We start from the raw sequence: 25790 nt of genomic DNA on the forward strand, positions 1-25790 counted from the left end.
TGAAATAATCTGCTGGTGGAACTACTTTTCCATCAATATTCAGAAATTAAGGGAAACAAACTCCTTTATCTTGCTTAAAAGTTGCTTAAATGCTCATTTTGTCTTATTTCAAGTGTAGTGATACGAGAAAGTCGGCCAGAAATACTTGGAAAGATTTTGTGTTTTTGCTTTGTGTGCTTGTCTTGCTGCATCATTTTTTTCAGGTGTGTCTTGTCTCCACGACATTTTTCATGTTTATCTCTATTATTTTGATTTTAGAATAACATACTGAAACAATGTTAGTTTTATCTTCAAGATTTAACTGCATTTCTAACCTTAAAACAAGGCCAATGTATTTGTGCGTATTGAAAATGAGAATAATGCTCTTCAATTTGTCACACCAGCTGGTAGTCATTTAAGATTCCTGAAATCCTTGTATAATATCCTGAAATAACAGAGAAATTAGGTAGGAGGGCCTAGTCAAAGTCCAGGCCCAGTTTGAAGGGGATTTTTCCATATGGATAATGGTTCCAGACTGGAGTCTCTCCTGGTTTCCATGCTGGTTGTGTGACAGCTGAGTCCAGAAGCAGAGGAACAGGTGAAGGCCAGGAAACCTCCACCCGGCTTGTCTCTGCTCCATCTCTATGCATGAAAGTGTCACGTCTGATTGTGTGTTGCATCTATTTATGAAGCTCTGCCCTCCGTATCTGACCTGCTGCCATCCCCCCGCTGACCCCTGGCCTGTGTTGGTGTTGTTGTGTCCAACTTGCTCCTTCAGCTCTTCGCAGTTCAGAGTCGCCGTCTCATGTTTTCGACCTTCTCGCCCTGCGAGTCGCAGCGCTTTGCTCTCTGCTTCACTACTTTATGCTCAAAGACACTCATTTATCTGTCTAGAAACCACAATGATGAGTTACAGTGGCTGGAGGATGTATGAGGAGCCGTTTGTAAACTTACAGTGGAAAATTAATTTGGGTTATTTTGTCTTACATAAGAGAAAACCATGAGCTTTCATTTATAAGTCATATTTTCACCATATTATTTAATCATTTATTAACATTAAAGTTTCAAACTAAATATTTAATTAGTGAACTAAATATTTAGTTAGAAAAATATTTTTGTTTAAAAGCTGCATATTTATTTAGTTATATTTAGCAAGTTATGATCTCTATATATAACTTCAAACTAAATATTTGATTTGAAGCTAAATATTTATCTTACTAAGAATATTTAGATTGAAGGTAAAAATTTTGCTTAAGTAAATATTTAGTTTGGAGCTAAATATTTAATTTATTAAATAAATATTTACCTTCAAAATAAATATTTAGTTTGATAACCAAATATTTAGTGAGCAAGCTAAATATTCAGTTAGCAAACATTTTGAAGCTAAATACTTAGCTAGCTCTGAGAAAATTATTTAGTTGGTTAAAAAATATATTTATCCTCTAAATAAGTATTTAGTTTTCAAACTAAATATTTAGTTGGACATTGCCATTTATAAATGAATGGATAGAATAATGAATAGGAAAATGAACCCACTAAAAAGCTCAACTTTTTGATGTAAAGTTGTGACTGTGAGAAATGGTAAACACATACCTGAACCCATCACTGCTTATGAGCAAAGTTCACCACAATCAGTTATAAATGACTTCAAATAACAAGAATTTGTTTGAGGTCTCATTTTGGCATTAGAAATAAATCTTTAGACCTCAAAGTCACCACAGCTCCTGAGATATCATCAGTTTCCCATCAGATCTGGTCAGAAATCCGTCGCCAAGCTAACAGGAGGCTCTTTGTCAAGATCTACCAACTGATGCTGATGCTGAATGGCTCAGTCTGTTATGAATTGAAAATACGACGTGAAAAACATCCACCAGCTGGGCCACATTGTTTATTTTATCAGTGTTTAATTTTCCTCCAAAGAGTCACATTTTTCATCTATGCTCCAGTTCAGCATCTGTCTAATCAAATGTCGCCCACATCTGGAGCAAGTTACTGTGAAAAACACAGATTCACTGGAAAACAGAATCATCACATCTGAGATCTACTGACATTCATGGCTGCTCCCCAAATCACAACACATGCACTGCAAAAAACAATCCAACCAGATATTTCTGTCTCTTTTCTGTTGCAAATGTCTTACTGCATTTGAATTAAGACAAAACCAACTAAAAAGTAACTCATCAGCAAAATATAAATAAGAAAAATACTAATTCCATTGGCAGATTATTTCACTGATAACGTGCAAATTTTCCTGTTAGAAGTGATTTTGGAAGTAGTATTTTTCACCAATAATAAGGAATTATTTACTTGAAACAGACTCATATCTTGCTGAAAGATAGTTACAAGTTAGTTTTGGCTTATTTTAAGGATACTTTGATATTTGCACTAAAAACGAGGCATAAAAAATATGTGGGAATGTTTGGTGGTTTTGCAGTGTGAGCTTTGCTTGAATAGAAAAGTCCTTGTTCAGTTTAGTTTCACTGACATGCATAACTGCTCTCATATGTCGACATGAAGCCACTGACACTGCTAATGGTTTTAGCTTGTGTAGCTGCTCTGCTGGTTGTACTGGTGGACGTGACATGGTTAGAAACCTGATACAGATGTCAGATGGAGACCATATGTCCGCTCACAATCAAACCAACAGTAGGATACCTACTGTTGTGCCCCTCAGAGCCTGACCTACGTTCAGAGCCTGACCTACGTTCAGAGCCTGACCTACGTTCAGAGCCTGACCTACGTTCAGAGCCTGACCTACGTTCAGAGCCTGACCTACGTTCAGAGCCTGACCTACGTTCAGAGCCTGACCTACGTTCAGAGCCTGACCTACGTTCAGAGCCTGACCTACGTTCAGAGCCGTTCTCAATCATCAGGAGCCAATCCGCCGCTCCTGACTCAACTCCTCCAGCGCCGGAAGAGCATCATGACAGACTAACAGAGGGAAAGGGTGAATCAACTTCCCAGAGTTTTCCTTCCACCCATCCTTTGGAAGTTACAGCGGAGAAACCACGTCAATGTTTTCAACCCCAGATGATGTCAGTGTAAACCGAAGTAATCCAGACGTTCAGAGAAATCAACACAAACTACACCATGGAATGAAATAACTTTAAACGGCACAGGGAACCAGTACCAAACAGGATTACCGACTGATATTCAATACTTAGCACTGACTGCTACAGGATGTCTCATTTATAGAGAAAGTATCTTCATGCATTAATTGGGTCAAAATTTAACCCATTTTTTCAGCCAAACTGCTTTGAGCTCAGCAGAGCAGCAGCTTCTCTGTGGATGTGAATCATTACATTTGAATTATCCAAATGTTATTTAGCTTCAAGTTCAATATTAAGTTAGCAAGCTAAGTAATCTAAATATTTGGTCAGCACATATTCAAATTAAATATTTAGATTATTTAACTGTAAATATAGTTTGGAGCAAAAAAAATTGTCAAGTAATTAGCTTCATATTTAATTTGAAGCCTAGAATTGTGTTTGTAAATTAAATATTAGCTTATTTAACTTGCTAATTAAATATTTAGTTTAAAATTGTGACATTTATAAATCAACGATTAACATGGTGAAAATATGACTGAAAAACAAACCCCCACTTTCATTACTTATTACAGCTGAAAAACCCAAATTGTTACTGTTGATGTTTGACGGTATAACTTTACAAACAGCACCACAAAAATATGACTTTTGTGTTTCAAATGTTTTAGATTGAGCTTATATCTATCTATGCCTTATCGTGATTCCTGGCATATTTTCATTTCATATTCTTATAATAATTGTGCAATTTAAGTCATGTATTCATAATTCTGAGAACTCCTACCTTTATTTCTGTGTCCTTAAAATTTTAAGCTCTAAAAACTCCTTCAACCATTCTTCACAAACTCCCCTAAAACATATGTCTAAGAATACAAATAAAAGAAAGAAGGTGAAAGAGTAACTAATTAATCAGAATTGACTGGTTTATTTAGTGAACCTCTGTGCAGGTTGGACAACAAACAGAGGAGATCTGTGTTGATCTGATCTGTGCATTTTGTACTAAAACTCATTTACTGTTGAATGTCTCATTGTTCTTTCTATAGAATCAGATTTTAATGAATAAAATAAAGTGCACAGCTGAATTACACAGTGACTGCACTGTAAACAACTGATTTTTGAATGTGGAGCTACTGTACATTCCTATCAACGTCTCACTCAACAGATCTGGAAAGACGTTATTTTCTTCATGGGATTTTGAAACTTTGCTTCCCTGGTCGTCTTTTCACCCACTTGTCCTTGGCTGGATGCTGAGCACAGCGCCTTTTTTTTTATTACGCTGATGTCTGCTGATGAGCTCAGCTCTACTGCATCTCCCTCATCAGGAGGAACAGGAAGCAAACAGCAGCAGCAAAATGCTCAGCAAAACCTGATTTTTATATCAGTCAGTCACAGACGGGAGTTTATTTTTAAATAAAGTGGCTAAATAAAAGTCACTGGTTGTGTTTCTGTGTTCAGGAAGTTATAATCCAGCCTGTAGCTGTTTAATGGATGCCATTGCATACCGATGCATGTTCTGTGATTTATGGCGTGTTCGCACGCTGCTTGAAGGAATCGCAGGGACAACGCTGTGTGCTGCAGCAGGAAAAGCTTCCACTGCCGATCAAACATGGAGTGAAAGTTCTGTCCAGGATTTGATCCAACATGAACAAACAGAACATATTTATTATATTTATTACAATGAGCTGCTATGTGCTGGTTTGTCTTGTCAAATCCAATGAAGATGCACTAAAGTTTGAGACTAAAGTTCATCTTATTCTAAAATTATAGTTATGCACTTGTTTGCATTGGTCTTGTATATAAAATCTCAATCAAATTTGTTGAACTTTGTGGTTTAAAGGCGCTTCATTATGTTTCAACAGATTAGGATACCTCTGTATAAAACATGTTCCTTACATTTTTTACACAATATCATTCTTAATAATGAGGTTTTCTGCTCAGTTATGAATAATCTGAGCTGTTTTAGGGCCTCTGTTTCTTTAAATCCAATTAAGCTGCTGCTGGCCACACCCCCAAATGCATCGTTTACACTCGCACATGAAAATGGCTGCAGAGATGCACAATTATCCAACTGTATATCTTTGAAAAGCAGAAGTGGAGCCTCCTACACGTCCAACAAGATTGCAGAAAGTGGTTTCTGGATGATGAATCAACAACAAAACATTCGTCTTTTCCAGCAGCTTGGGTTGTTTTTGGAAGCAGTGGAAACCAAAATTAAGTACAAAATGTACAAAAATGTACCAAATGTGAATTTTGTGTAGTTGGGAGGGATCGACATGAACATGGCTGAGATTCATTGATTGCAGTTTTTCAGTTTTGGCTGACACTGATTTTCTTTCTCTGAAAATTTGCTAAATATAGCAACAAAGTCAATTAGTTAGCGACAAAGGGGTGATTGTTGTTACCCACACACGTACAGGCGTGACGCAGTGGGCGGGTGGGCTGTCAGTCAGCTCTCGCTCACAGCAGAGCAAACGGGGCAGTGGCTGATCTTCAGGATCCGTTTCTCAAGCAAGCATCAGCCGACCTCTCAAAGCTAAAGACACTGGGGTCGGTTCAACAGTTGGTGTAAACCTAGAATTGTTATTTGTGTTGCTGTCTATGCTCAAAGCATGAGCGGGAGATGATCTGAGAAAAATGTTCTACCTACAAATGAACAGCTGCGTTGCAGGAAAAGATGGTTGAAACGTACTGAAAACATTCTAGTTTTCATCAAAATCAAAGTGAAGAAGCAGCAATTCTACTTTGAACTTTGAACTATGCTGCTCTTAAGGTAGGGTAAACATGCTTATCATGTCCGGTCCTCTGGGAACGGGGAGGGGGAACGCTTTGGAGATGACTGGCAGCAGCTGACAGGCCGGATCAGTGTCTGAAGTCAGAGGCCAGCTGCTGAGCAAATGGTCACTTGGTCATGAATGACAGCTATTCACCTCCCCCTTTATGCATCACGAGTGTTACCTCCTACTCAGCACAGCACAGGACACAATATCACTCTGTGTCCTCTGATTACAGTGGAGCCTGGTAGGAAGGGAGGAGAAACAGATGATCTGCTTCTTTGACCTTGCGGTCCGATGGAAACAGGAGATGGGCGAGTGTGAGCCGGAGCTACCTGACCCGATGGCCACAGTGTCACTGTGCATCTGAAGCAGCTGATTTAGGCTGGCTCTATGTGCTGCTCCCACAAAGAGAGAAACATCCAAGCTTCCCTGAACCTGCTGTGTTTCCTGCAGCCGCTGTGACACAGCGAAACTAGGAAATGACCCAATTACAGAGCAAGGATAACCTGGATAACTGGAAGCAGCTGGGAAGGAGTTTAAAACCCGGCAGAGATCACTGACATGCTGGCTTCCCAACAAATGTTCTCAATATGATTTAAAAAATCATATTTTCAGAGCTTTCCCGTGAAGTTTCTAACCAAATGACAGGAACAGCTGTAAATGACAAACATCTTAATATATCATGTGTTCCCAGAGCTGCTTTTTGACATAAATAAGACAAAGATTACATGTGGGGTTCCTCAAGGCTCTATTCTCGGGAGACTTTTATTCAGAATCAGACAGAATCAGTCCTAAAACATCTTGTACACTGACGACACAAAACTTTATATTTTAGTATTAAAATATAACCACTCTCTCTTAGAGTCAGTGACTAAGTCTGTTCATAATTTGCATCAGAAGACGAATCAGAGTTTCAGAAGTCATTGGTTCTGGTCCCACAAATAGAAGAACCTAACATAACTGATATGAATTTAACATTCAAGTACAACAAATTATTCATCTAGTTCACAATAATATCTTAAAAAGATGCCTGAGTCCTGACCGACACCGTGAAAATGAGTCATCACCTCTAACATGTTAAATGAGAGATCACTTTTCATCAGAACCAGAATCAAACCAGGAGAATCTGCAGTGTGGCGCATTTCTGCTAATACACCAAAAAGCTAAAAGCTGAGTTAAGTTAGCTCTTTAGTGCTTTAGCTAACTTTGAAAACGTTTATCACTCTAAGTTACCCTTTAATTTATACATATAAATTATATTTGACTTTTTTATAAACTTTGAGTTGTATAAACTTTGACATCCGTGTTTAAGTTCTTTTAAGAATTCTTCAAATTTCTAGCGCTTTAGCATTAGCATCTGCTAAACACCATGTTAGATTAGCACATTAGTTACCTCATATCTGCAGTTCCTGCTTTAGGGTTGGTGCTAGTGGTGCTCCACACTGAGAGTTCCTGGTTCCTCAGTGGAACAAACTGAAAACTTGAAACATGTAAACTGTTAGCTTCTTTAAATCAGGACTGAAAACATTAACTGCAGCTTCCCCTTGTTCTTTGTTGGTTTCTTTCTATTTAACCCACCTAAATGTTGCTTTTAATGTATTTTATTCTCTTCAAAGCACATATCTTTACCTCTTTTCCAGCTCCAAACATCCCCAGTGACTGACAGCAAAAAGAGCTTTAAACAGTGGAAACAGTGCCAGTTGGCTCCTGAGCTACAGACTGCAGAAGATGCATGGATGCTGCAGTGTGTTGCAACCAACCAACCAACTAACCGACCAACCAACTAACCGACCAACCAACTAACCAACCCTGCAGCCTTGAACACATCCTGGATGATATGCAAGACACTTGCATAACTGCAAAAAGCTCCAGCGGTAAACAAGGAGAAGCACATCCTCCTCCTCCAGCAACACCACCGCAACAAATGCATCCATCCACCAATAGGCTGTCAAAGAAATGCTCCTTTTTCCTGGCTGTCTAGTTAAAGGAACAGTACCTGTGATGTAAACAACCCCAAGACGTCAGCAGATAGACTGCATCAAGTGCAGTCAGTCCTCAGGGAGCCTGGTTACCAAAGCAAAGATTGAGAAACTCATCCCAGAAATTCCTGCGCTGTGTCTCTGATTGCAACAGAGACCCTCACATAAACACACACACACACACACACACACACACACACACACACACACACACACACACACACACACACACACACACACACTCACAGTGAATGGCAATGCGGTGCTCGGCTCCTTCTCCGATCTGTGCCGAGGACAGACAGAAATCCTCTCCTGTCATCCGTCAGGGGCTTTCCGTCCCGCTGATCCTCTTCCTCCCTGAAAGCGAGAGCAGCTGCAGAAACGGACAGAAAGAGACGGGACTCTGTCAGGGAGCTGCTACCGCCGCGATCTGCCTCCTTCTCCTCCCTCCCTCCCCGCTTCTCTCCAAGGTCAGCCGCTCTGACTCCTCCCTGCCGCTGACGGGCCGGACACCCAGGCGCTAATTACCATCATGATCCAGATTAACTCCTGTTGCTGCTGGACGACATGCAGACGGGATTATGTCTCAGGAAGAGGAGTGGAGGTGGAGACCCCACAGAGCAGGACCAGACTGCAGGAAAACATGCATTCATTACACATCTCAGCTTTTATTCATAGTATTTCTGAATAATAATGGAATATTGTTTATTTAATAGGGTCACATACAAAGAGATAAGTTAGAATAAAAAACAGATGTTAAACAATGTACTTAAAACTATTACAATGTTTAAATGCAAATCCAATTCTGCTTAATCTTTGGTCAATCCTCAACCTTTGAAATGATCATTTTGATGTCAGTTATGATCTTAAAATCAGATGATAATCAATTCCAAACTACTGATTCAGAAATACCAACAGTTGTCCAGAGAAAAACTATTTTATGATTTGTGATGATTCTAACAGCTCAGGTGATACATGACTGATGCTTTTATGCAACACTTTAAAAAAGCAAAAATAAAGATATCAAAGCTCATTTCTTCATATAATGATGACAGCAGATCGGCTTTTTATCCATAATGTTTTACAGCCTGATTGTAAGAAGAGGCAATGTGTTTGGTAACAGTTGGAGTTGATGATGATCACTCCAAGTCACTCTGTGGCTTAGAAACATAATTTTGGGTTTTCATTCACTCTAAGAGAACTTAAAACAACACAGAAGAAGTAGCCACAATAAGCCACAAATGTCATTGTTAAAGAAGCCAGATGTTTGCAGCTTAGCATATGGACCAGAAATTGAGTGGAAGGAAAAATGCCACAGAAAATGTACCTGTCTGTACTGACAAAAGTATCATAACCCGCTTTTATCATCATGCACTTGACTGGTTGGCACATTTTGCAGTGGAGGAATTATGAACTGTTGCACTGATGCAATAATTCATGCATAAGGAGCCCAAGATACACTATAGAGTGCATGTATGTTTGTATTTATAAACCCCTTTAATATTGTTATAATTTAATAAAAACATTTTCAAAAAGACTTAATGTTAATCTAAATTAACATAACTAAATATTTGCAGTATAACTGTGTGTGGAATAAACCATGTCTGAGTTTCAGTTTTTGATGTTATCTTATGTGATGTCAGCTCACATGCAAGTGCATCTTGTTTTAGAAGGATAGACTTTTTAATCAAGAATAAACTTACAGCAGCAAAACAAAACATAGAAAACCTCAGAATGAGAAATTCAGAACGTAACTTTAGGTGCAGCTTAATTTCACTTTAATCTGCACATGAAGTGAAATTGACTAGAAGTTTGTCTGGAATAACGGAGAAGGTGCAATTTCAGCTGTTTTTGGTTCACCAAATATAAACAAAATTCACATTTTGTGTAAGAGAAATACAATAAACTGTACCAGTGTAGTTTAATGCCGCCTGGCCTGCAGAGAGCGCCCCCCTGTGGAGACATTTTAAACTGATTAGACGGGCCTTTAGGTGCTTGAGGTCCAGTGATGGAATAAAACACAAGTGTCTGAAACCAACCCATATCTTACTACAGATAATAGTTATGGATTTTCTAACTTTGGGTTTTATTTTGAGGAGAAAAAGCAGCTTGTTTCAGGCAACAACAAAAATGTGATTTTCACCCTAATCATTATATTTTACTACTAATACTGATTCATACAATTAAATGTTGAACTTTAAGGCTGCCGCTTTATGACAATAAAAGCAGTTACCTGCAGCAGGCCCCCTGCTGGCACACAGCCAGAGCAGCAGTCCATGTTCCGGTATTCTGCTGCCGCCTGCTGGCTGTTTCTGGTAACTACCAAACCTACCTTACAGGTGCTTCTCAGCAAAATATCTCCAAAAAGTTGATTTCACTAAAAAGTGAAACTTAAAATAAACATTGCCTAAACGTGGAGGGATAGGTGCTTCATTTTCTGAAGTTTGATGCTAATGACTCGTGAAAACCCAAAGTGAGCTGCTTTGCATTGTGGGGTTTTGGTTCTGCTGAGGGGTTCAGGAAGCGGGTTCCTTGGTGTTCAGGTCATCTGGATGTTTTGACTGTGGCGTCAACAACCCATTGATTCTCTGTGTGGTTCAGGTCAGCTTTCTGGTGATACCGTAGTGATTATAACAGATATCGGTACGTTTAACAGTGAGGGTCAGCACTTCAGTACTGCTGGAAAATAAAATCAGGATCTTCATAACGTTTGTCAACAGACAGAAACATGAGCTCTAAAACTTCCTGGTTGACATCTGCTCTAACTTCAGACTTGATAAAACCCAGTGGACCAGAACCAGCAGATTCCTCCAGAATCTGGATTTCAAAATTAAATCCAAACTTTACTGTCGTCTGGAAAAACCAAAAAAACTTTGAACTAGTAAGTACCAGTCCAGATCTGCTGCCATCTCTGGTTCAGGAGTGGCTTAACACTGAGTGTCTGTTGTCCATCTTCACTTGATTATTCAACTATTTTCTAGCACTTCTTTCTTCCACTCAACTTTCTAATGGCATTCTTAGAGACATAAGTTCAGAAACAATAACATTATGTGGCTTATCTTTCTTTGTAAAACGCAATAAATAGTTTTCATTATGACCAACTAGTAAAGCATGAACTATCCTTTTATGACGTAAAAAAAATCTTATTGTTTCAATTTGGAGTTTTCTTCAGCTGCAAACCATAATCATCTAAAATGACAGGAAAAAAAAACATGGATTTTTTCCCAGTGTGTAATGAATCTAAAATAGTGAATTGAAGGATTAACTCAGATGTAATTCTGAATTTGTAATTGTTCCTGTGACATATTGTCATTTTTTAAAGTTTTTAATTTTTTTTTTCAAATTACAGCATGCACAAAAACCAAGGAAATTTAACCAATGAACATGGAACAAGAATCAGATGTAAAGTTGGACCAGCCAACAGATAAACAACAAAAACAAGAGAAAAATCAAATAATGAAAAATTTGGAAATGTAGTTACAGAATAAAACCAGAAGGTGGCGGCAGAGTTTGTGAATCAGGCACATGGAGCTGCCACCAGATGCTGCAGCACCACAATGACCGACCAAATGTTCCTGCCTTTCAAGCGCTTTCCAATAAAACGCTTCCACATAACAATTTCTTTCTGTGGAAACAGTTTTTTACAGTGTTGACATGCTGAGACGTTCTGCTCTGTTCCGTTCAACCAGCTTTAAAAAGAACATCACAGCGGGTCAAATCCACAACGCTGAAGCACAAACCACAAACATACCATCAACTCCTGCTTCAAAATACACGTTTCCATCTTTTATTTCACTTCAATAAATTACCTCAGCCCCCTGGGTAGAACATGTCAGGGCGTTGCTCGTGAAAAATGCAATCTTGTAAGATTTTTGACAACTAAAAAAAACAAAGAACATAATCACATGAGGCAATTTATAAAGCACAAAAAAAGTACAGTACAGTACAAAAAGGCAGAGCAAACCTTAAATACTGTGAGAATAAAAGCTGATGGTCCAATATATAGTTAACATAGAAAAGTTGCCTGTCCTAGTTTACAGCTCACGACTTTTAAACTTGCTCTTTTTGAAACACCAGAGGTGCAGTGAGTAGTCTGCAAACAGTGCATCAAGTTACAGCCAAATACTTAATACATACATTAATACATATGTCAAGTAAACAGTAAACCAGCCCAGTTTGGAGGTTCCTTCCAAGGCCATTAAAGTACCAGTCGGTTAGATATCACAGAAATAAAACGGTATGGATCTTTAACATGAAAAAATCATCATCAAAATGAACAGAAATGGCTTTTACTGCAATAATTGAGGAAGAAATGTTGAGTATTATCATGTATGGAAGCCACACTGACAGGCTTGCTTGATGTCTGCATCACAGTGTCAAGGCAGGCGAGGCTCAATCATGGCAGAAATACAAAAACGAGCTGCTGATGGTTGGAGTCGTAGAGTTTACATCCACTCATTATGGTCATAAATATTATTAAATGTCTAGGTTTTAACAGCATATTTGGAACTTTCTATTTCCTTTAAGGACTGGCGAAACATTCATCCTGTTGTGTTTTAAGAACAACAATAATCAGAATCAAATTGGGGACAAAATTATGCATGTAGGCAAAAAATGTGACTGACTTTCATGGTTGACACCTTCAAAAAAAGCAGTTCTCAGATTATAGTGTCATGAGAGGGAGAATCAAAGTGGCGCCAGAGCATTTCTTGTTCCAAGTCTCTGCTTTTAACAGGAAGGTCTTTTTGTTTCAAAAGGAACCTTCTTGTTATAAATGAGACATAATCTTGTCTCATTACAATGAGAAGGTTTTGCTCTCGATTTATTTAGACTCTGGCAGTTAAACATTTCTATAAATGGGGTGTTTCTGTTTGTGAAGGTAAGATGACAGAATACTGAGTCTGAAGTAATACAGTGAAATGATGGTTCTCCAGTGGAAGCGGCTGGATTCATCCCAGCCTGATCAGTGAGACAGAAACACGTGTCCCATTTTACAACCCTTCCTCTCAGTTCATTTTTTTCCTGTAATGAGTCTGAGGATGAGGTGGACCACCGCTTCAGTTCCTCTGCTGCGGAGCTACAGGAGCTTCCATGGGAAGCATCATCAGGCGCCCAGAGCTTCAGCTGTGGTAGCCGGACACGGCCGCCTGCTTCTGGGAGAGACGCAGCAGCTCCTCTCTGATGGCCTTGATCAGCGAGGCGGAGGAGTGTGTGGGGGGCGACGTGTCCAGGGGAGGGGGGGACGACAGGTACGCCGCCGCCGTGTCCAGGTGGACAGGGGGCGCCGTGGGATCCCCACTTCCACTCCTGTGCATCTGGAGGTCACAGAAGGTCAAGAAGTCACAGAAACTGAAGGTAACCAGCAAATATTTACACATCAAATAGTTTATAAAAGAAAACTGTCGAGTTTTACTTCCAACTAAACAAATATAATGAAAAGCCATGGTTTTAGTAAATCTGAATACAAGTAAAAATGAGAATATAACCGTTAAGCAGGTATTACACAAAGTTTTTATTGAGCCCAAATTTCTGTATCGATTTGAAGCGAAAACATTTCTAAGTTGACAAAGGAAGTAAAAAAAAATCACTTACTGCCTCTTTTTCAACTTCCAGCCTGGAGAAGTTGTCGGTGTGGTAGGGGTTCCAGCCCAGGCCTCCGTTCTGGCCGGGAGCTGCCCTGATGCCTGCTGGGTAGCCGTTCATGCGGCTGGACAGGCCCACCTGTGTGAGGTGATGGAGCTGGGCGCCTGGAGACACACACAGCGCAGCACAGTCAGTTCACCCGACACCCGGTCCGCGGCGCTGCCTGCAGCTCGGCTCCGTGCAGCCCAGAGTCCAGAGAGCAGCCGGTCAGCCGAGCGCTTCACTCAGGACGCCGAGAGCCAAAACACATTTACCTACATCACGAGGCGATGCTGGAATAAAGTCAGCTCTTGAATAATTTAGCGCTGAGATGAAACTCGTCCAGCTGGGCAGCTTTATGACTGCATTAATGCTGGATTTATGAAATTGGTAAAATTAGTGAAACAGGAGGAGATCATCCAGCTGTTACTCCGCCATGTTGAACCCAAAACTATTTAACTGATTTAATTAAAGCAGCTGTTAACTGTTACTGCTCACAGCCACATTAACTGTCGCCCTTGGCAACCATCTGTAAAATGCATAAAAATGTGTAAAATGTGAATTTAATTTATTGCCGTTTAATCTCATACTGGAAAATTCTGTCATTTAATTTGAATCATTTCATTCAAAGGGAGCAAATACAGATTTTGTCAGAACCACAAGAACATTTTTGGCTCCCAGAGGTCACCAGAGTTTTATTGGAAATGTTTCATATCATAATTTTATTAAACATTTTATAATAATATTTAATAATTACCTCTAGCAACATTATCAGAGCCTCTGGAAGGAAAACAGGCCCACAGCATCACAGATCTTACACCGTGTTTAAAATAAGTTCTTCATTTTAAAGAGAATGTACAACTAATATTTCCACCAAAGGAAATATTAGCTGTAGTTACAAATTCTAATTGTTCATTATCATTATAAAAATGGATAATGATAATTATCCATTTTTAAACATATTTTCAAACATATTTTCTCCAGAAACTGTGAAATTTGTATTTTTAAGTATCAGTTCTGCTTTGTTCATTTTCTAAAATGTAAACCGAAACTTTAAAAGGTTGAAACTGTAGAACAGCATCAGTAATTCATGACAGCAGGCGTGTAAATGTGTCGGTTTCATCCTGCCCCCTCCAGTACCTGTGGTGCCCCCCACCGGGCGCGGCCTGGCAGACGAGGGCAGCTCTTTGGCGTAAAGCCCCCTGCTGGAGAACAAGCTGTCCGGCTGGAGAGACTCGCTGAGGCCTGATGCTTCTCCTGGTGGCAGGTAGCTGGAGCCAAGGCCCTGCCTGAAGCACAGAAAATCCTTCAGTCGCACATTTACAGCATCCAAGGTGTGAATTTACTTCATGTGAAAGAAGTTATGAGTTATTAGAAACTAATCAAGACCCCTTTTCACATGAAATACATATACAATTTTCCAAAATTACAAACAGATGTTTGTGTAGCTGATGATCCCTGGTTAGATCTGATCCATTAAACTCATAAATTAAAGATGGTGCTTCTCTTATTGCTCATGAGGGGCCAGCTCTGCAGATACAACAAAACATTCAAACCGGTGAAGCAGAGAGCAGATTCCACTGGATCTATCCAACCAGGCATCATTTTGGTGTCATAAAACACAGACCAAGTTAAACTTATCGATTTATGGGTGAACTGCTCACCTTGGGGTTAGGCCTTGAATTGCAGGAGAGGAGACCCCCAGTTCAGTGAATCTCTAGAGCAGACAAACAAGAAAATGTGTTAACTGAGAGCAAACAAACATCTCAGGTAGATTTAAACTACTTCAAAATGCTCTGTGGTGCCTACAGGATGTAGAAAATTCAAATAAGGCGATGAAACCAGATCTAAATGTCATTTCCAAAATATTTTGTTGAAGATTTTCTTTACTAATTTTGGATTCTGCAAGCTGAACCAGAAAGTAACTTTTCTGGGTCCTGCACATTTCAGTTCTCTCCCTGGTGGTACCAACAACCTTTTCAGGATGTCAATGTTCTTCTTAGGCCTTCTAACCAGCCATCATTTGATCCAGGTGTGTTAAACAAGGGAGAGAACTACACCATGCAGGATACCAGCCCTTGAGGACCCACTTCGGGGTCCCCTGGTCTAATCGGTCGCCAGGTGTGAACCTGCTTGTTCATGCAGTTCAGCTTCTGTGAAAGATTTAGGAACATCGGAAAAATCTCGTCTAACCAGAGACTATCAGAAACATAAGAGCAACTCAAAAAGATGCTCACACTTCTTGTTTATCACGTTAAAACCACAAACTAGAGTGGATCTTATTGGAGTTTTATGTGAGAGATCAACACAATGTAAAGCTTATTATGCAGCAGTATGGGGATGATCATGATGGGCCTCTGGCCAAATAGATCTCCAAACTCTTCTAGACGTCTGTTGCCTAAAATGTAATAACATGATGTTCCTGCAGTGAACAACTGAGCATGAATAGCAAAGGATGCATCTGCAGCCAACAGTAACATCAACATGTGAAAAGCTCAACGCTTTCTATTGACTGAATATCTATACAGTGAAGAACTGATCTGTTGAATTTAGAAATGCAAAAATAAAAGTGACTTTATTACAGAATTTGAACCAGGTGAAGCTAAACCTGACACTTGGGATGTTCTGGATAAAACATATTTACAGAGAAAATGTTTTTTTTGTTTTTATCTAAAATGCAAACTGTATATTTTCATTGTGCATTTTTGGGATGATTACTGCTCTGAGCCTGATGTTCTTTCACTAAGTGGCATCTTTCAGTCTGTATACTCCACTTAGCAATTAATGGACTGAACATAAAGGAACAGTTTCATCTCTTGTTCTTCAAACTGATGAATGATTTTTTGGGGAGGGGACATTTTCTGTAATTCATAAATGTTCTAAATGCTTATATGATCTAATTCACCCACTATTCTGGTTAGAGAAACTGAACTAAATTAGTAAATGTAGTTAATCACACGTTATTTAACAACTTTTCTACACTAAAGGAAATATGGTTTTACTCTTTTAAAGGAAATCAATGTTTTTGATTAAATCAGACTATTTTTGTGCGATAGTTACATTTCTTTGATGTGTAATACTCAGTTTGAGGGATTTATTAGCAGCTCGGTTTCCAGCAGCCACTCACACATGCCTCGACTTCTCTAAATGTCTCCTTCTCATGTAACTCTAGTTGGCAATGAAAGCTTTTATCTCATTCTGGTCTTTAAGCCTAAATATGATCTGAAAGCAGGATATCTACACCATGTCTCTCAGCAGTTCCATCCATAAAATAATATAAAGCACCACCAACACAGACTTTACCTTACAGCAGTAATTAATGAAGGCACTTGTTTTTATACAGCATAATTTCACAGAATGTCTCAGGCGGTTCCTTTACTTTCCCTTCTTTGAGAGGCAAAATGCAGATGAAGCATTTAAAGACTGTAATGCTGCAGGTCTTAAAGAGTGAACTTATGTGGCTGATGGGGCCACACCGCAGCGCTCCCTGGGACCAACAGATGGAGGAATACTTAACTAATTAGTTGGCAAAGAGGAAATGACTTAAGCTGAAGCTGCAGGCTTCATGTTGTGAATAAAAGGACATGAAAGGGAGAGGACATGCCTGCTAGAGCTTGGTTGGTTGCACTCTTAAATAAGGGTCTGAATAGACAGTGCAACTTTTATACCTAAATATAACATCATCACACAAGTTATGACGATTTAAGGTCCAGACTCGGACCTTGAATCCGAGTCTGGAGTAGAAGACGGCTTTAGCTTTAGCCGTCTCTCCATCAATGTTTTTTATGTGGGTTAAAGTATCACATTAGAAAAGCCTGATGGAAATGGAAAAGTTCAAAATAACTTTCTGAAATTTGTTAAACATTTTTAAACCTGCTTCAGGTACTTTTTGGGATTTTCAGAAGAAGAGTTCATGAGCTTAAGGAGAGACGGAAACACGTTGCAATGAAGGCTCTAATCCAGTGGTGGGTTTGTGCTAGAGACACAAACTCTGAAAAATGTCTATATCCAAACCTTCAGCATGTAAGAGAGGACTCTCTATTCTCGTAACTTCATGCTAGTTCTGCTTTCTGTTTATTACATCTGACTGAATCTAGTCTGGTTGATTCACATTAATTGTTGCTACAAAAAACAATCTGATTGGACCCTGGAAAAGACTGCTGTTGTGTTCAAGTTGTGCTAAAACTAGTCAGCTTATCCGTGAAGCTATTCAAGCCTAAAATAGCATCTCAATGCTAAACATGTAGCAGCAGCAGCATAGACGCTAACGCTGATGTCAGTGTCCTGATCCATAATTGATCAGGAATTCCCGATAAAGAGAGGAAAGAATATTAATTGCACCAATCAGATAGTTAAAGAACCAGAATAACAGATTAAATATAAGAAATATCTTTGTGTTTCAGCTCATATGTCTGTTAATTCAATAGTTTAGCAGGAAAAAGGCTTTTTGAATTTAAAATATTGCATATTTTTAAAATGGAATTAACTGTGATTATTTAAGTACAAATCCTGCAATTAACAATTATGTCCCCAACACTAGACTTAGGATAAGCTTAGATTCATAAATATCAATAATCACTAAAAGTTGGTCAAATAATGCAACACGAATAGAAGCATGATTAAACCTTTGATAAACATCTGACTACTTACACCAGGAAAAGGAGGCTGGTAGGAGGGGCCCCAGGCCCTGGGGCCCCGGCCTGGAGGGCTGCAGCCCTGGGGGTTGCTGTTGACCCCGGGCAGAGTGATGCCCGCCGTGCTGCTCTGAGATGTGGGCGACACCAGAGCAAAGGCGTCGTCCAGCAGCGAGTGCATCTGCTGCCGCGCCTCCTCGATGGAGGGCTGCGGGGGCAGGAAGGGAACGTGGCCCGGAGGGGAGGAAGCTGGGCCGAGGAAGACATCATCGGTGGGGGAGGGGCTCCTCTGAGAGGAACCGGGGCCTTGGTCCGGGTCCGACTGGAATCAAAACACCAGATATTAACATGCATGTGTTTGAGCGTCAGTAGATGCTTCAGCAGACGTTAGTGATGGATATTTCTCACCACGTAGGCCACATTGTTGACCCCAGGGCACTTCCTATAAACGGCGTCGCTGTCTTCAGTGATGAGGTGGTCTTTATCTGCTTCTATCAGGCCTCCATTCAGCTGATTCTTCAATCTCTGCTTTGGAGAGCGCCGCCCACGACCGCTGGGGAGCCAACAGACAAGAGTCCACATGACGCAGAGTCATCTTGCTCCAGCTGGATCAGACTATGGTTTCAGACACAATCACTGATCAAAGACATCAGCTCAAACCTTTTCTTGGAATCCATAAAGACGGCGGGAACGGGATTATCTGGATCCAGAATCTTATTGATTTGAGTCTGTGCCTTCTGGTAGATGTGATCCTGCTCCTTTGCGTCGCCAAGGCTGCCGATCATGTCGTCCATGGCGGGAAAATCATAATGACCTTTCCTCTTGGCGCGCAGACGAATCTTGTTACGATGATGTTCAATCTCTGACTTGTGCCTCAACGCTGCCTGGATCTGAAGTTTAGAACCACACAGACATTTCTAATCAATCTTACTGGGATTTTATGAGAAAAAAACTAAACAAATGAGCACAAAATGGAAAATGATTCATGGTTTTCAACATTCATTAAAAAGTGTCCCATGCATTGGTAGGTAGGTAGGTAGGTAGGTAGGTAGGTAGGTAGGTAGGTAGGTAGGTAGGTAGGTAGGTAGGTAGGTAGGTAGGTAGGTAGGTAGGTAGGTAGGTAGGTAGGTACGTAGGTGGGTCGGTAGGTGAGTAGGTAGGTAGGTGGGTGGGTAGGTGGGTAGGTAGGTGGGTAGGTAGGTAGGTACGTAGGTAGGTGGGTAGGTAGGTAGGTGGGTGGGTGGGTGGGTAAGTAGGATATGTGGGTAGGTAGGTAGGTGGGTGGGTGGGTAGGATATGTGGGTAGGTAGGTAGGTAGGTGGGGTCTTAGGCAGGTGGATCTTTCTGTCCATCAAGATGAATTTCACCTCCTTGTTCATTTGGTTGGTGTCAGACAGTTTGCCGTTGTTGGGTGGGCTGTGCAGTGGTGGGACAGGCATTGGCTGCATGGCGATAAGCTGGACTTTGTTGGGAAGTCTTCGGCTCACATCTGTGGTGCGAGACATCCTGTCGACATGTTCAAAGATGGAAGCTGACGACAGCTGCTCATTTGCAGCACCATTCATAGGTGGTGGTCCTGCAGAAAGAAAGGAGGGGAAATATAACCCTATGGAGCACAGGGATACTAACTGCTATTGCTAATCTACAAATATTGATTGAAACTAGGGAACAGACGCTTCAGACACAGTTGTGAGCTTTCTATTAAACTGACAAAACTATATTTAAAGCATTATTTTCTAAAAAATAAATGTTGAGTGAATGTTACAATGAACATTCCCTCTAGCTTTTGTAGATGGATCTCCATCTGCAAAAGCTAAACTTTCCTTCAGATAACAGCGTTAACCTTTTTCTTCTGGTCTATTGTATCTGCGCAGTGACTGACAGCTCAGCAGACAGTGGTGAGAACAAACAGAGCACAAAAACAACTAAAGAAACAAACAGGCAACACACAGACAGCTGCTGGAGGTCAAGCCTGAGCTCCATGGGGGAAACACAGAAAATCTTACCAATTCTATTCTTGCCTGTAAACCATGATGGAAAAGAGAAAGAGTCTTAATGAGATCAAATAAATAAGGAAAAACAAAGTTAAAGATCACTTTGATAAAAACCTAAAGTCAGATATGACACAGAAGAACAAAAGACAGAATAAAGCCTCATTTGATAAATAGATAAAAGAAAAAAATATATATATTTTTGAGGTTCAATGTTTCTTAAAGATCTTAAATAACCTGAAATCTTATGCCTGTATGTTACAGCGTTATGCAAGGCAATAATTGTCCCTGAAGGTAATTGATTGATTGGTGGAGGATTGATAAAATATTTTCTTTGTCTCTGATTTTTTTAAAAACAAAAGCTGTTGTTCGGAGGAGCAGGAAACAATCTGATTACAGACTGACGGAACCAAAACAAAGACGTCGCACATGAGCTTCACACACCTTCTAATTACAAACACAGTGGAGCTCGATCTTAGCAGTAACAACACAGTGAGTATTCCTGTGTGAATGATTCAGCCTGCAGTGTGTGTGTGACGGAGTCTGGCTCCCAAAGACACACCCTGCCTGACAAAGCAAGCTTGATTCAGTCAACAAGCTGTCAGATAAAGTAAATTCAGCCACTTTGGGTTTCCCCTCCCCATTCCTGCTCTGAACCCTTTTACACCACAAACATAAACATACAACATCTTTCCTGCTCTTTCTTCATCTGCTTATCTCAGCTCATTTTCCCGTCCATCCCCCTCCCCTACTTGTTCCTCCTCCATGTTTGGAGAAGCATTGCCATGGCCACATGCCATTTAAAACATTGATGGGGGCCTTACGGGTCTGCTTGCTGTCGCTGGGCGGGGCGTGGGCTCTCGGCTTCTCCTCAGTGGGTTCCCGTTCACTGGAGTGGTCACTCACCACTGAGTCACCGTCTGATGGGGAGATCCTGCCCAGAAAACACACACAGACACACTTACATGAATAATACAAGCCACACCAATGTGCTCCAGCGTCATGCAGTATCAAAAAACAACGTCTTCCAGGAAGAGCCAGGAAGGACCGCCAACAAGTCAAAATGCAGTAAAACAGAAATACAGTCGTACAACAATAAAGTGGAAATAATCAACGAATAAAGTCATAATATTACCAGAATGAATTAATAAAATTCTTGTAATTTCATTTACAAAAATCTCTTATTCTTTGTAGATCCAAAACAGATAATTGTACTAATTAAGCTGCAGAATATTTTCTTTGTTTATTTGTTGCTAAAACCTGAATCTGCAGCTCAGACAACGTTTAAGAAAACGTTTGTCTGCAGTCAGGCAGATTCCCTGCAGTAGTTCTGACCTTTCTCGCCTCCGGCCGCCGCGGGACGCCTTGGTGGAGGAGGCGGAGGTTTTGGATTTGGGCGTGGGGACCTCGCCGTTCTCAGATGGACTGAGGCCATCTTTAATGGACTGAGTGAGAGGAGCAGAGCCAGAGCCTGGCAGGGCGGGCTCCTGGATCACCATGACATCATCTTTACTCTGCTGGCCAAGATGGAGTTTGGCAAAATCAAAGCCTTTCACACTGGGAGCCTGTAGCTGAGGAGAAAAGGAGGATGACGTAAACACAGCACAGATAAAGGTGGAGAGAAAAGGCAGAATAATATTCTGAGGCCATTATGGTAGAGCTGCTAAGCTGCTGTGAGCTGGATGTTACTCAGAGGTTAAATGAAGAACAAACAAGTTCCAAGATGACACATAAATATTCCAGTAAGACTCGACATTTGCAGCCAAGACAGAAATACAATTTTAGAGCCATAATTAGGTTGACTAACTGAAAGGGTCTGCAGGAGGGAGACAGGCAGACATTAATGAATAAAGAGAGTCTGGCAGTCTGTTAGAAACTGGGGTAAACACAGAACTGAGGTGGGGTTATTTCTGTGTAAAGTCCTCAGGGCGTTCCAGCAGCACAGGGGTAAAAGGAGAATAGAAGCTCACTGTGTGCTGACAGGCAGAAACTCTGAGATGAGATGTGGCTACCACACTAAACACTCTCAGTTCCTAAACATTCAATTGTGCATCTTAAAAACGGCTAATCCTGTGTGACACTGCTAATCCCAAGAGAGGATATTTGTGTAGATGCTTCTGAGTGATGCTTATTACGCAACATCAAAACAAGTGTTTCAAACTGCATCTTTTTTTCTGCTGTATCAGATTTAAAAACCTAAAATCTACTGTCAAATATTATACAATATAAATGGGTGATTAAATTTCTTCAACTTGAAAAACAATTATCAAATGCAAGTAATATATTTTGTATTATAAGCCTTCAAAGGACAAAAGGTTTTCAAATGTTGCAGTTGCTGCATCCAAGCTGATCCCAAAACACTCTGACGATTCCCAGCAACAGCTTCTCCATCTTTCCGAAGTGAAACATATCTGCTTGTTGGAAAAATATAAACCAAAATATTTCACTTGCTAAAACAGTAGTGTACTTTTTTTGAGTAGTATGATGTGAAAAAAGTGAAAGAATAAAACAGATATTGTGTTTGAGCAGCGTTGAGTTTACTGGTTTCTGTTTAAAACGTCTGGTTGCAGCGTGAAAAGTCAAGTTGTGTGCTTTCGGCCATAAACAGTCACGATAAAGAAATGTTATAAACAACTGGATTAACATGAACGCCATTTTGAAATAATTAGAGAATTGTTGCTTTCAGTTTCAATTAAAACAAATATAACGTTGAAACATTTCTCTAAACACAGAGGCTGTCACAGGGTGAAAACGTCTCACGCCTCAACTAACACAGACCACACAGTGCATCTGTTACTGCACAACACACAACCTACACACTAACAACAAATCACAATCAGCAATTAACAACACACTGCAGTCCACACGGGTCCAGCGCTACAGTTCTGCTGTTGACTAGAGTTACTACGTGAGAGGATCCAGGACCCAAACAACCACTGGCCTCCATGTACCTTCTCCTTGGCTCTCCTCCCTTTAGACTCCACTTTCCTCTCCTCTGTTTTTACTCCTGATGGTTTAGTCGGCAAAGCTCTGATCTTTTCTAGCTTTTGCTCTTCAGATGTCATTTTTTTCATTTTGAACTTTTCATTTTCATCATCTTCCTCCTCCTCCTCCTCTTCTATGTCATAATTATCTTCTTCTTCCTCTTCCTCTTCTTCTTCCTCTTCATCACTGCTCATATTTTGTCTAGTCTTGGGAAGAGCTACTGGTTTCTAAACAGAAGCAATGATGGACAGAATGAATGGTTCCATGTTGAATATTTTTCTCCAGCTGGTAATAATTCAAGCCTCCAAAGCCTGAACAACAATCAGATTCTGACCAATAAAAGTAAATATCACCTTTCTAATTCAAAATGTGTAAATACGCATACAGTCATGTGAGTAAATTAGGACACTCTGTACTCTATGGCGGACCGAAAATATATTTATGACATGAATAAAAAGTAGACAAAAATGTTTTGTTTTGGGTTTTTTTGCTAGAAGCAATTTCTGTCAGGTCATAAATTAGGACAAACCATGTTTACTCTGTCCTAAAATGACTGCAATCACACACAGGTGTGTCACAGCAGGTGTATCACAGCAGTTTGAAGGAGGCTTGCCCCGTTAAAAACCAGAAACATCGAGCTTGGTGCTCCTCACTCCTAAACTGAAAGTGGTAAGATTCAAAAAGCTGTCTGGTTTATGAGTGTCGGTAGGGATTTAAAGAGGTTCTAAAGAACATAAAATGAACTGTTTTATGGAATAGAAATAGTCTAAAAGAATTATCTTGATATTGTTTACAATAAAATCACTTTGTTTTCTTAGTGATAACATCAATATTTCTTAAAGAACTAAATATTTAATGGGCGTCCTAATTTTTTAACTTGACTGTATTCAACAACACGAACCACAATCACACACAAACTGTCTGACTACATAGCCTACAAACCACCACACTACTCGGTACCTTCCCCCTTTTAACTTCCAGCTCCTCCTCCTCCTCTTCTTCCTCCTCCTCTTCCTCATACTCCCCCTCTTCATCCTCACTAAACTCAATATCCCTTTTAGTCGGAGGGCGCGGCCGGTGAAGGGAAGCTCCTGATTCACTGAACGAAGTGGTGGACTGAGAGAAGAGCAGTGAGGATGAGTGACAGGCGATGAGTAGAAAAGACGAGGCTGTGCTCTAACCAGTCAGACCATCTGCTCAGGCTTTTCACAATAAAAGCACAGTTTAAATGAAGAAACAGCAAGCTGCAGCTGCACACATTCAGTCAGAGTTGGAATAAAGAAGCTGTGTGGTTCCCCGAGGAAAACTATAACATCAGTAACATTAAAAAAAACAAAGTAGCTTTTGACCAAAATGATGCTATAAACTAGGAGAACAACATTTTGTATTTTTTTCTGGTTATTTTTGATATTATGACATTTAATATAAGGGACTGGAAGAAATAATAATAATAAAACATTTTTAAAAGTGATGTAATTTTACACGTCCGAAGAAGAAGGAGAAAACTGATCTAAATTGTTACAGATGAAAATAAGGAAACAGGGAAATTCATCTGAACAGAAATAAATACCAGCAGAAGTCATTTGACTTTTAGAGTAACATGAAGAGAAGTAATAATTCTCTGTAATAAAATTATTAAAGCGCTGCTCCTGCAGCATAGTCATTACAAAGACAGATAGAGCTAATTAATCAGCAGCTCCTTTAAGTGACCATTAGTCATGTTTCTTTCTGGCTTTATCTTCTTCAGACACTGCATAACTTACTGTGGCACAAATTAAAGGTTTACCCTTTAATTGAATCGAATCATTTGCGAGGCAAAAAAAAACAAAACATGTTTAATGATTGAAAGCTTTAAATAATGTAATTTATTCAATCCAAATGAAACACAAACAAACTTGTTAGAATAAAAGGAAACAACGGAAAAGCAGCAACAACTTCGCTGCATTAGTAAGACCACCATTAAAATAACATTATTGATCCAATTTTAGCATTTTTAGTAGAATATCCATCATCCAGACTGGGTCAGATTTATAGGATGGTTGTCAGATGGATGTTGGATGGATGTTGGATGGATGTTGGATGGATGTTGGATGTTGGATGGATGTTGGATGGATGTTGGATGTTGGATGGATGTTGGATGGATGTTGGATGTTGGATGGATGTTGGATGTTGGATGGATGTTGGATGTTGGATGGATGTTGGATGTTGGATGGATGTTGGATGGATGTTGGATGGATGTTGGATGGATGTTGGATGTTGGATGGATGTTGGATGGATGTTGGATGTTGGATGGATGTTGGATGGAAGTTGGATGGATGTCGGATGGATGTTGGATGGATGTTGGATGGATGTTGGATGTTGGATGGATGTTGGATGGATGTTGGATGGATGTTGGATGGATGTTGGATGGATGTTGGATGTTGGATGGATGTTGGATGTTGGATGGATGTTGGATGGATGGATGTTGGATGGATGTTGGATGTTGGATGGATGTTGGATGGATGTTGGATGGATGTTGGATGGATGTTGGATGTTGGATGGATGTTGGATGGATGTTGGATGTTGGATGGATGTTGGATGGATGTTGGATGGATGTTGGATGGATGTTGGATGGATGTTGGTTGGATGTTGGATGGATGTTGGATGGATGTTGGATGGATGTTGGATGGATGTTGGATGGATGTTGGATGTTGGATGGATGTTGGATGGTTGTTGGATGGATGTTGGATGGATGTTGGATGGATGTTGGATGGATGTTGGATGGATGTTGGTTGGATGTTGG

General features: G+C 40.1%; 2 protein-coding genes across 10 annotated transcripts in view; both read right to left on the bottom strand.

The window, feature by feature from the left end:
* Positions 1–8220, bottom strand: part of mical3a (microtubule associated monooxygenase, calponin and LIM domain containing 3a) — an 85728-nt gene extending 77508 nt beyond the window's left edge. For 5 of the 6 annotated variants that reach the window (XM_055035257.1, XM_055035267.1, XM_055035247.1 and 2 more), the window contains exon 1: positions 8023–8220. The gene's annotated coding sequence lies outside the window, so the exon portion shown is untranslated. The other variant, XM_055035021.1, reaches the window with a different exon arrangement.
* A 3010-nt stretch (positions 8221–11230) lies between these two features.
* The window catches only part of si:ch211-1e14.1 (UPF0606 protein KIAA1549), a 36966-nt gene continuing 22406 nt past the window's right edge, over positions 11231–25790 (bottom strand). The window contains exons 12-24 of one of the 4 annotated variants that reach the window (XM_055034933.1): positions 23969–24124; positions 22975–23235; positions 21359–21594; positions 20848–20957; positions 20039–20053; positions 19400–19608; positions 18693–18922; positions 18441–18585; positions 18049–18354; positions 15063–15115; positions 14539–14687; positions 13369–13523; positions 11231–13091 (exon numbers count right to left, since the gene is read on the bottom strand). In XM_055034933.1, the coding sequence (XP_054890908.1) occupies positions 12897–13091; positions 13369–13523; positions 14539–14687; positions 15063–15115; positions 18049–18354; positions 18441–18585; positions 18693–18922; positions 19400–19608; positions 20039–20053; positions 20848–20957; positions 21359–21594; positions 22975–23235; positions 23969–24124 (2220 nt within the window). In that variant the 3' untranslated portion in view covers positions 11231–12896. The remainder of the gene's footprint in view (positions 13092–13368; positions 13524–14538; positions 14688–15062; positions 15116–18048; positions 18355–18440; positions 18586–18692; positions 18923–19399; positions 19609–20038; positions 20054–20847; positions 20958–21358; positions 21595–22974; positions 23236–23968; positions 24125–25790) is intronic. The other 3 variants (XM_055034934.1, XM_055034940.1, XM_055034948.1) reach the window with 3 other exon arrangements.

This window comes from Poeciliopsis prolifica, unplaced genomic scaffold, assembly GCF_027474105.1.
Source record: "Poeciliopsis prolifica strain line A6 unplaced genomic scaffold, Auburn_PproV2 SCAFFOLD001, whole genome shotgun sequence".
Classification (NCBI taxonomy): domain Eukaryota; kingdom Metazoa; phylum Chordata; class Actinopteri; order Cyprinodontiformes; family Poeciliidae; genus Poeciliopsis; species Poeciliopsis prolifica.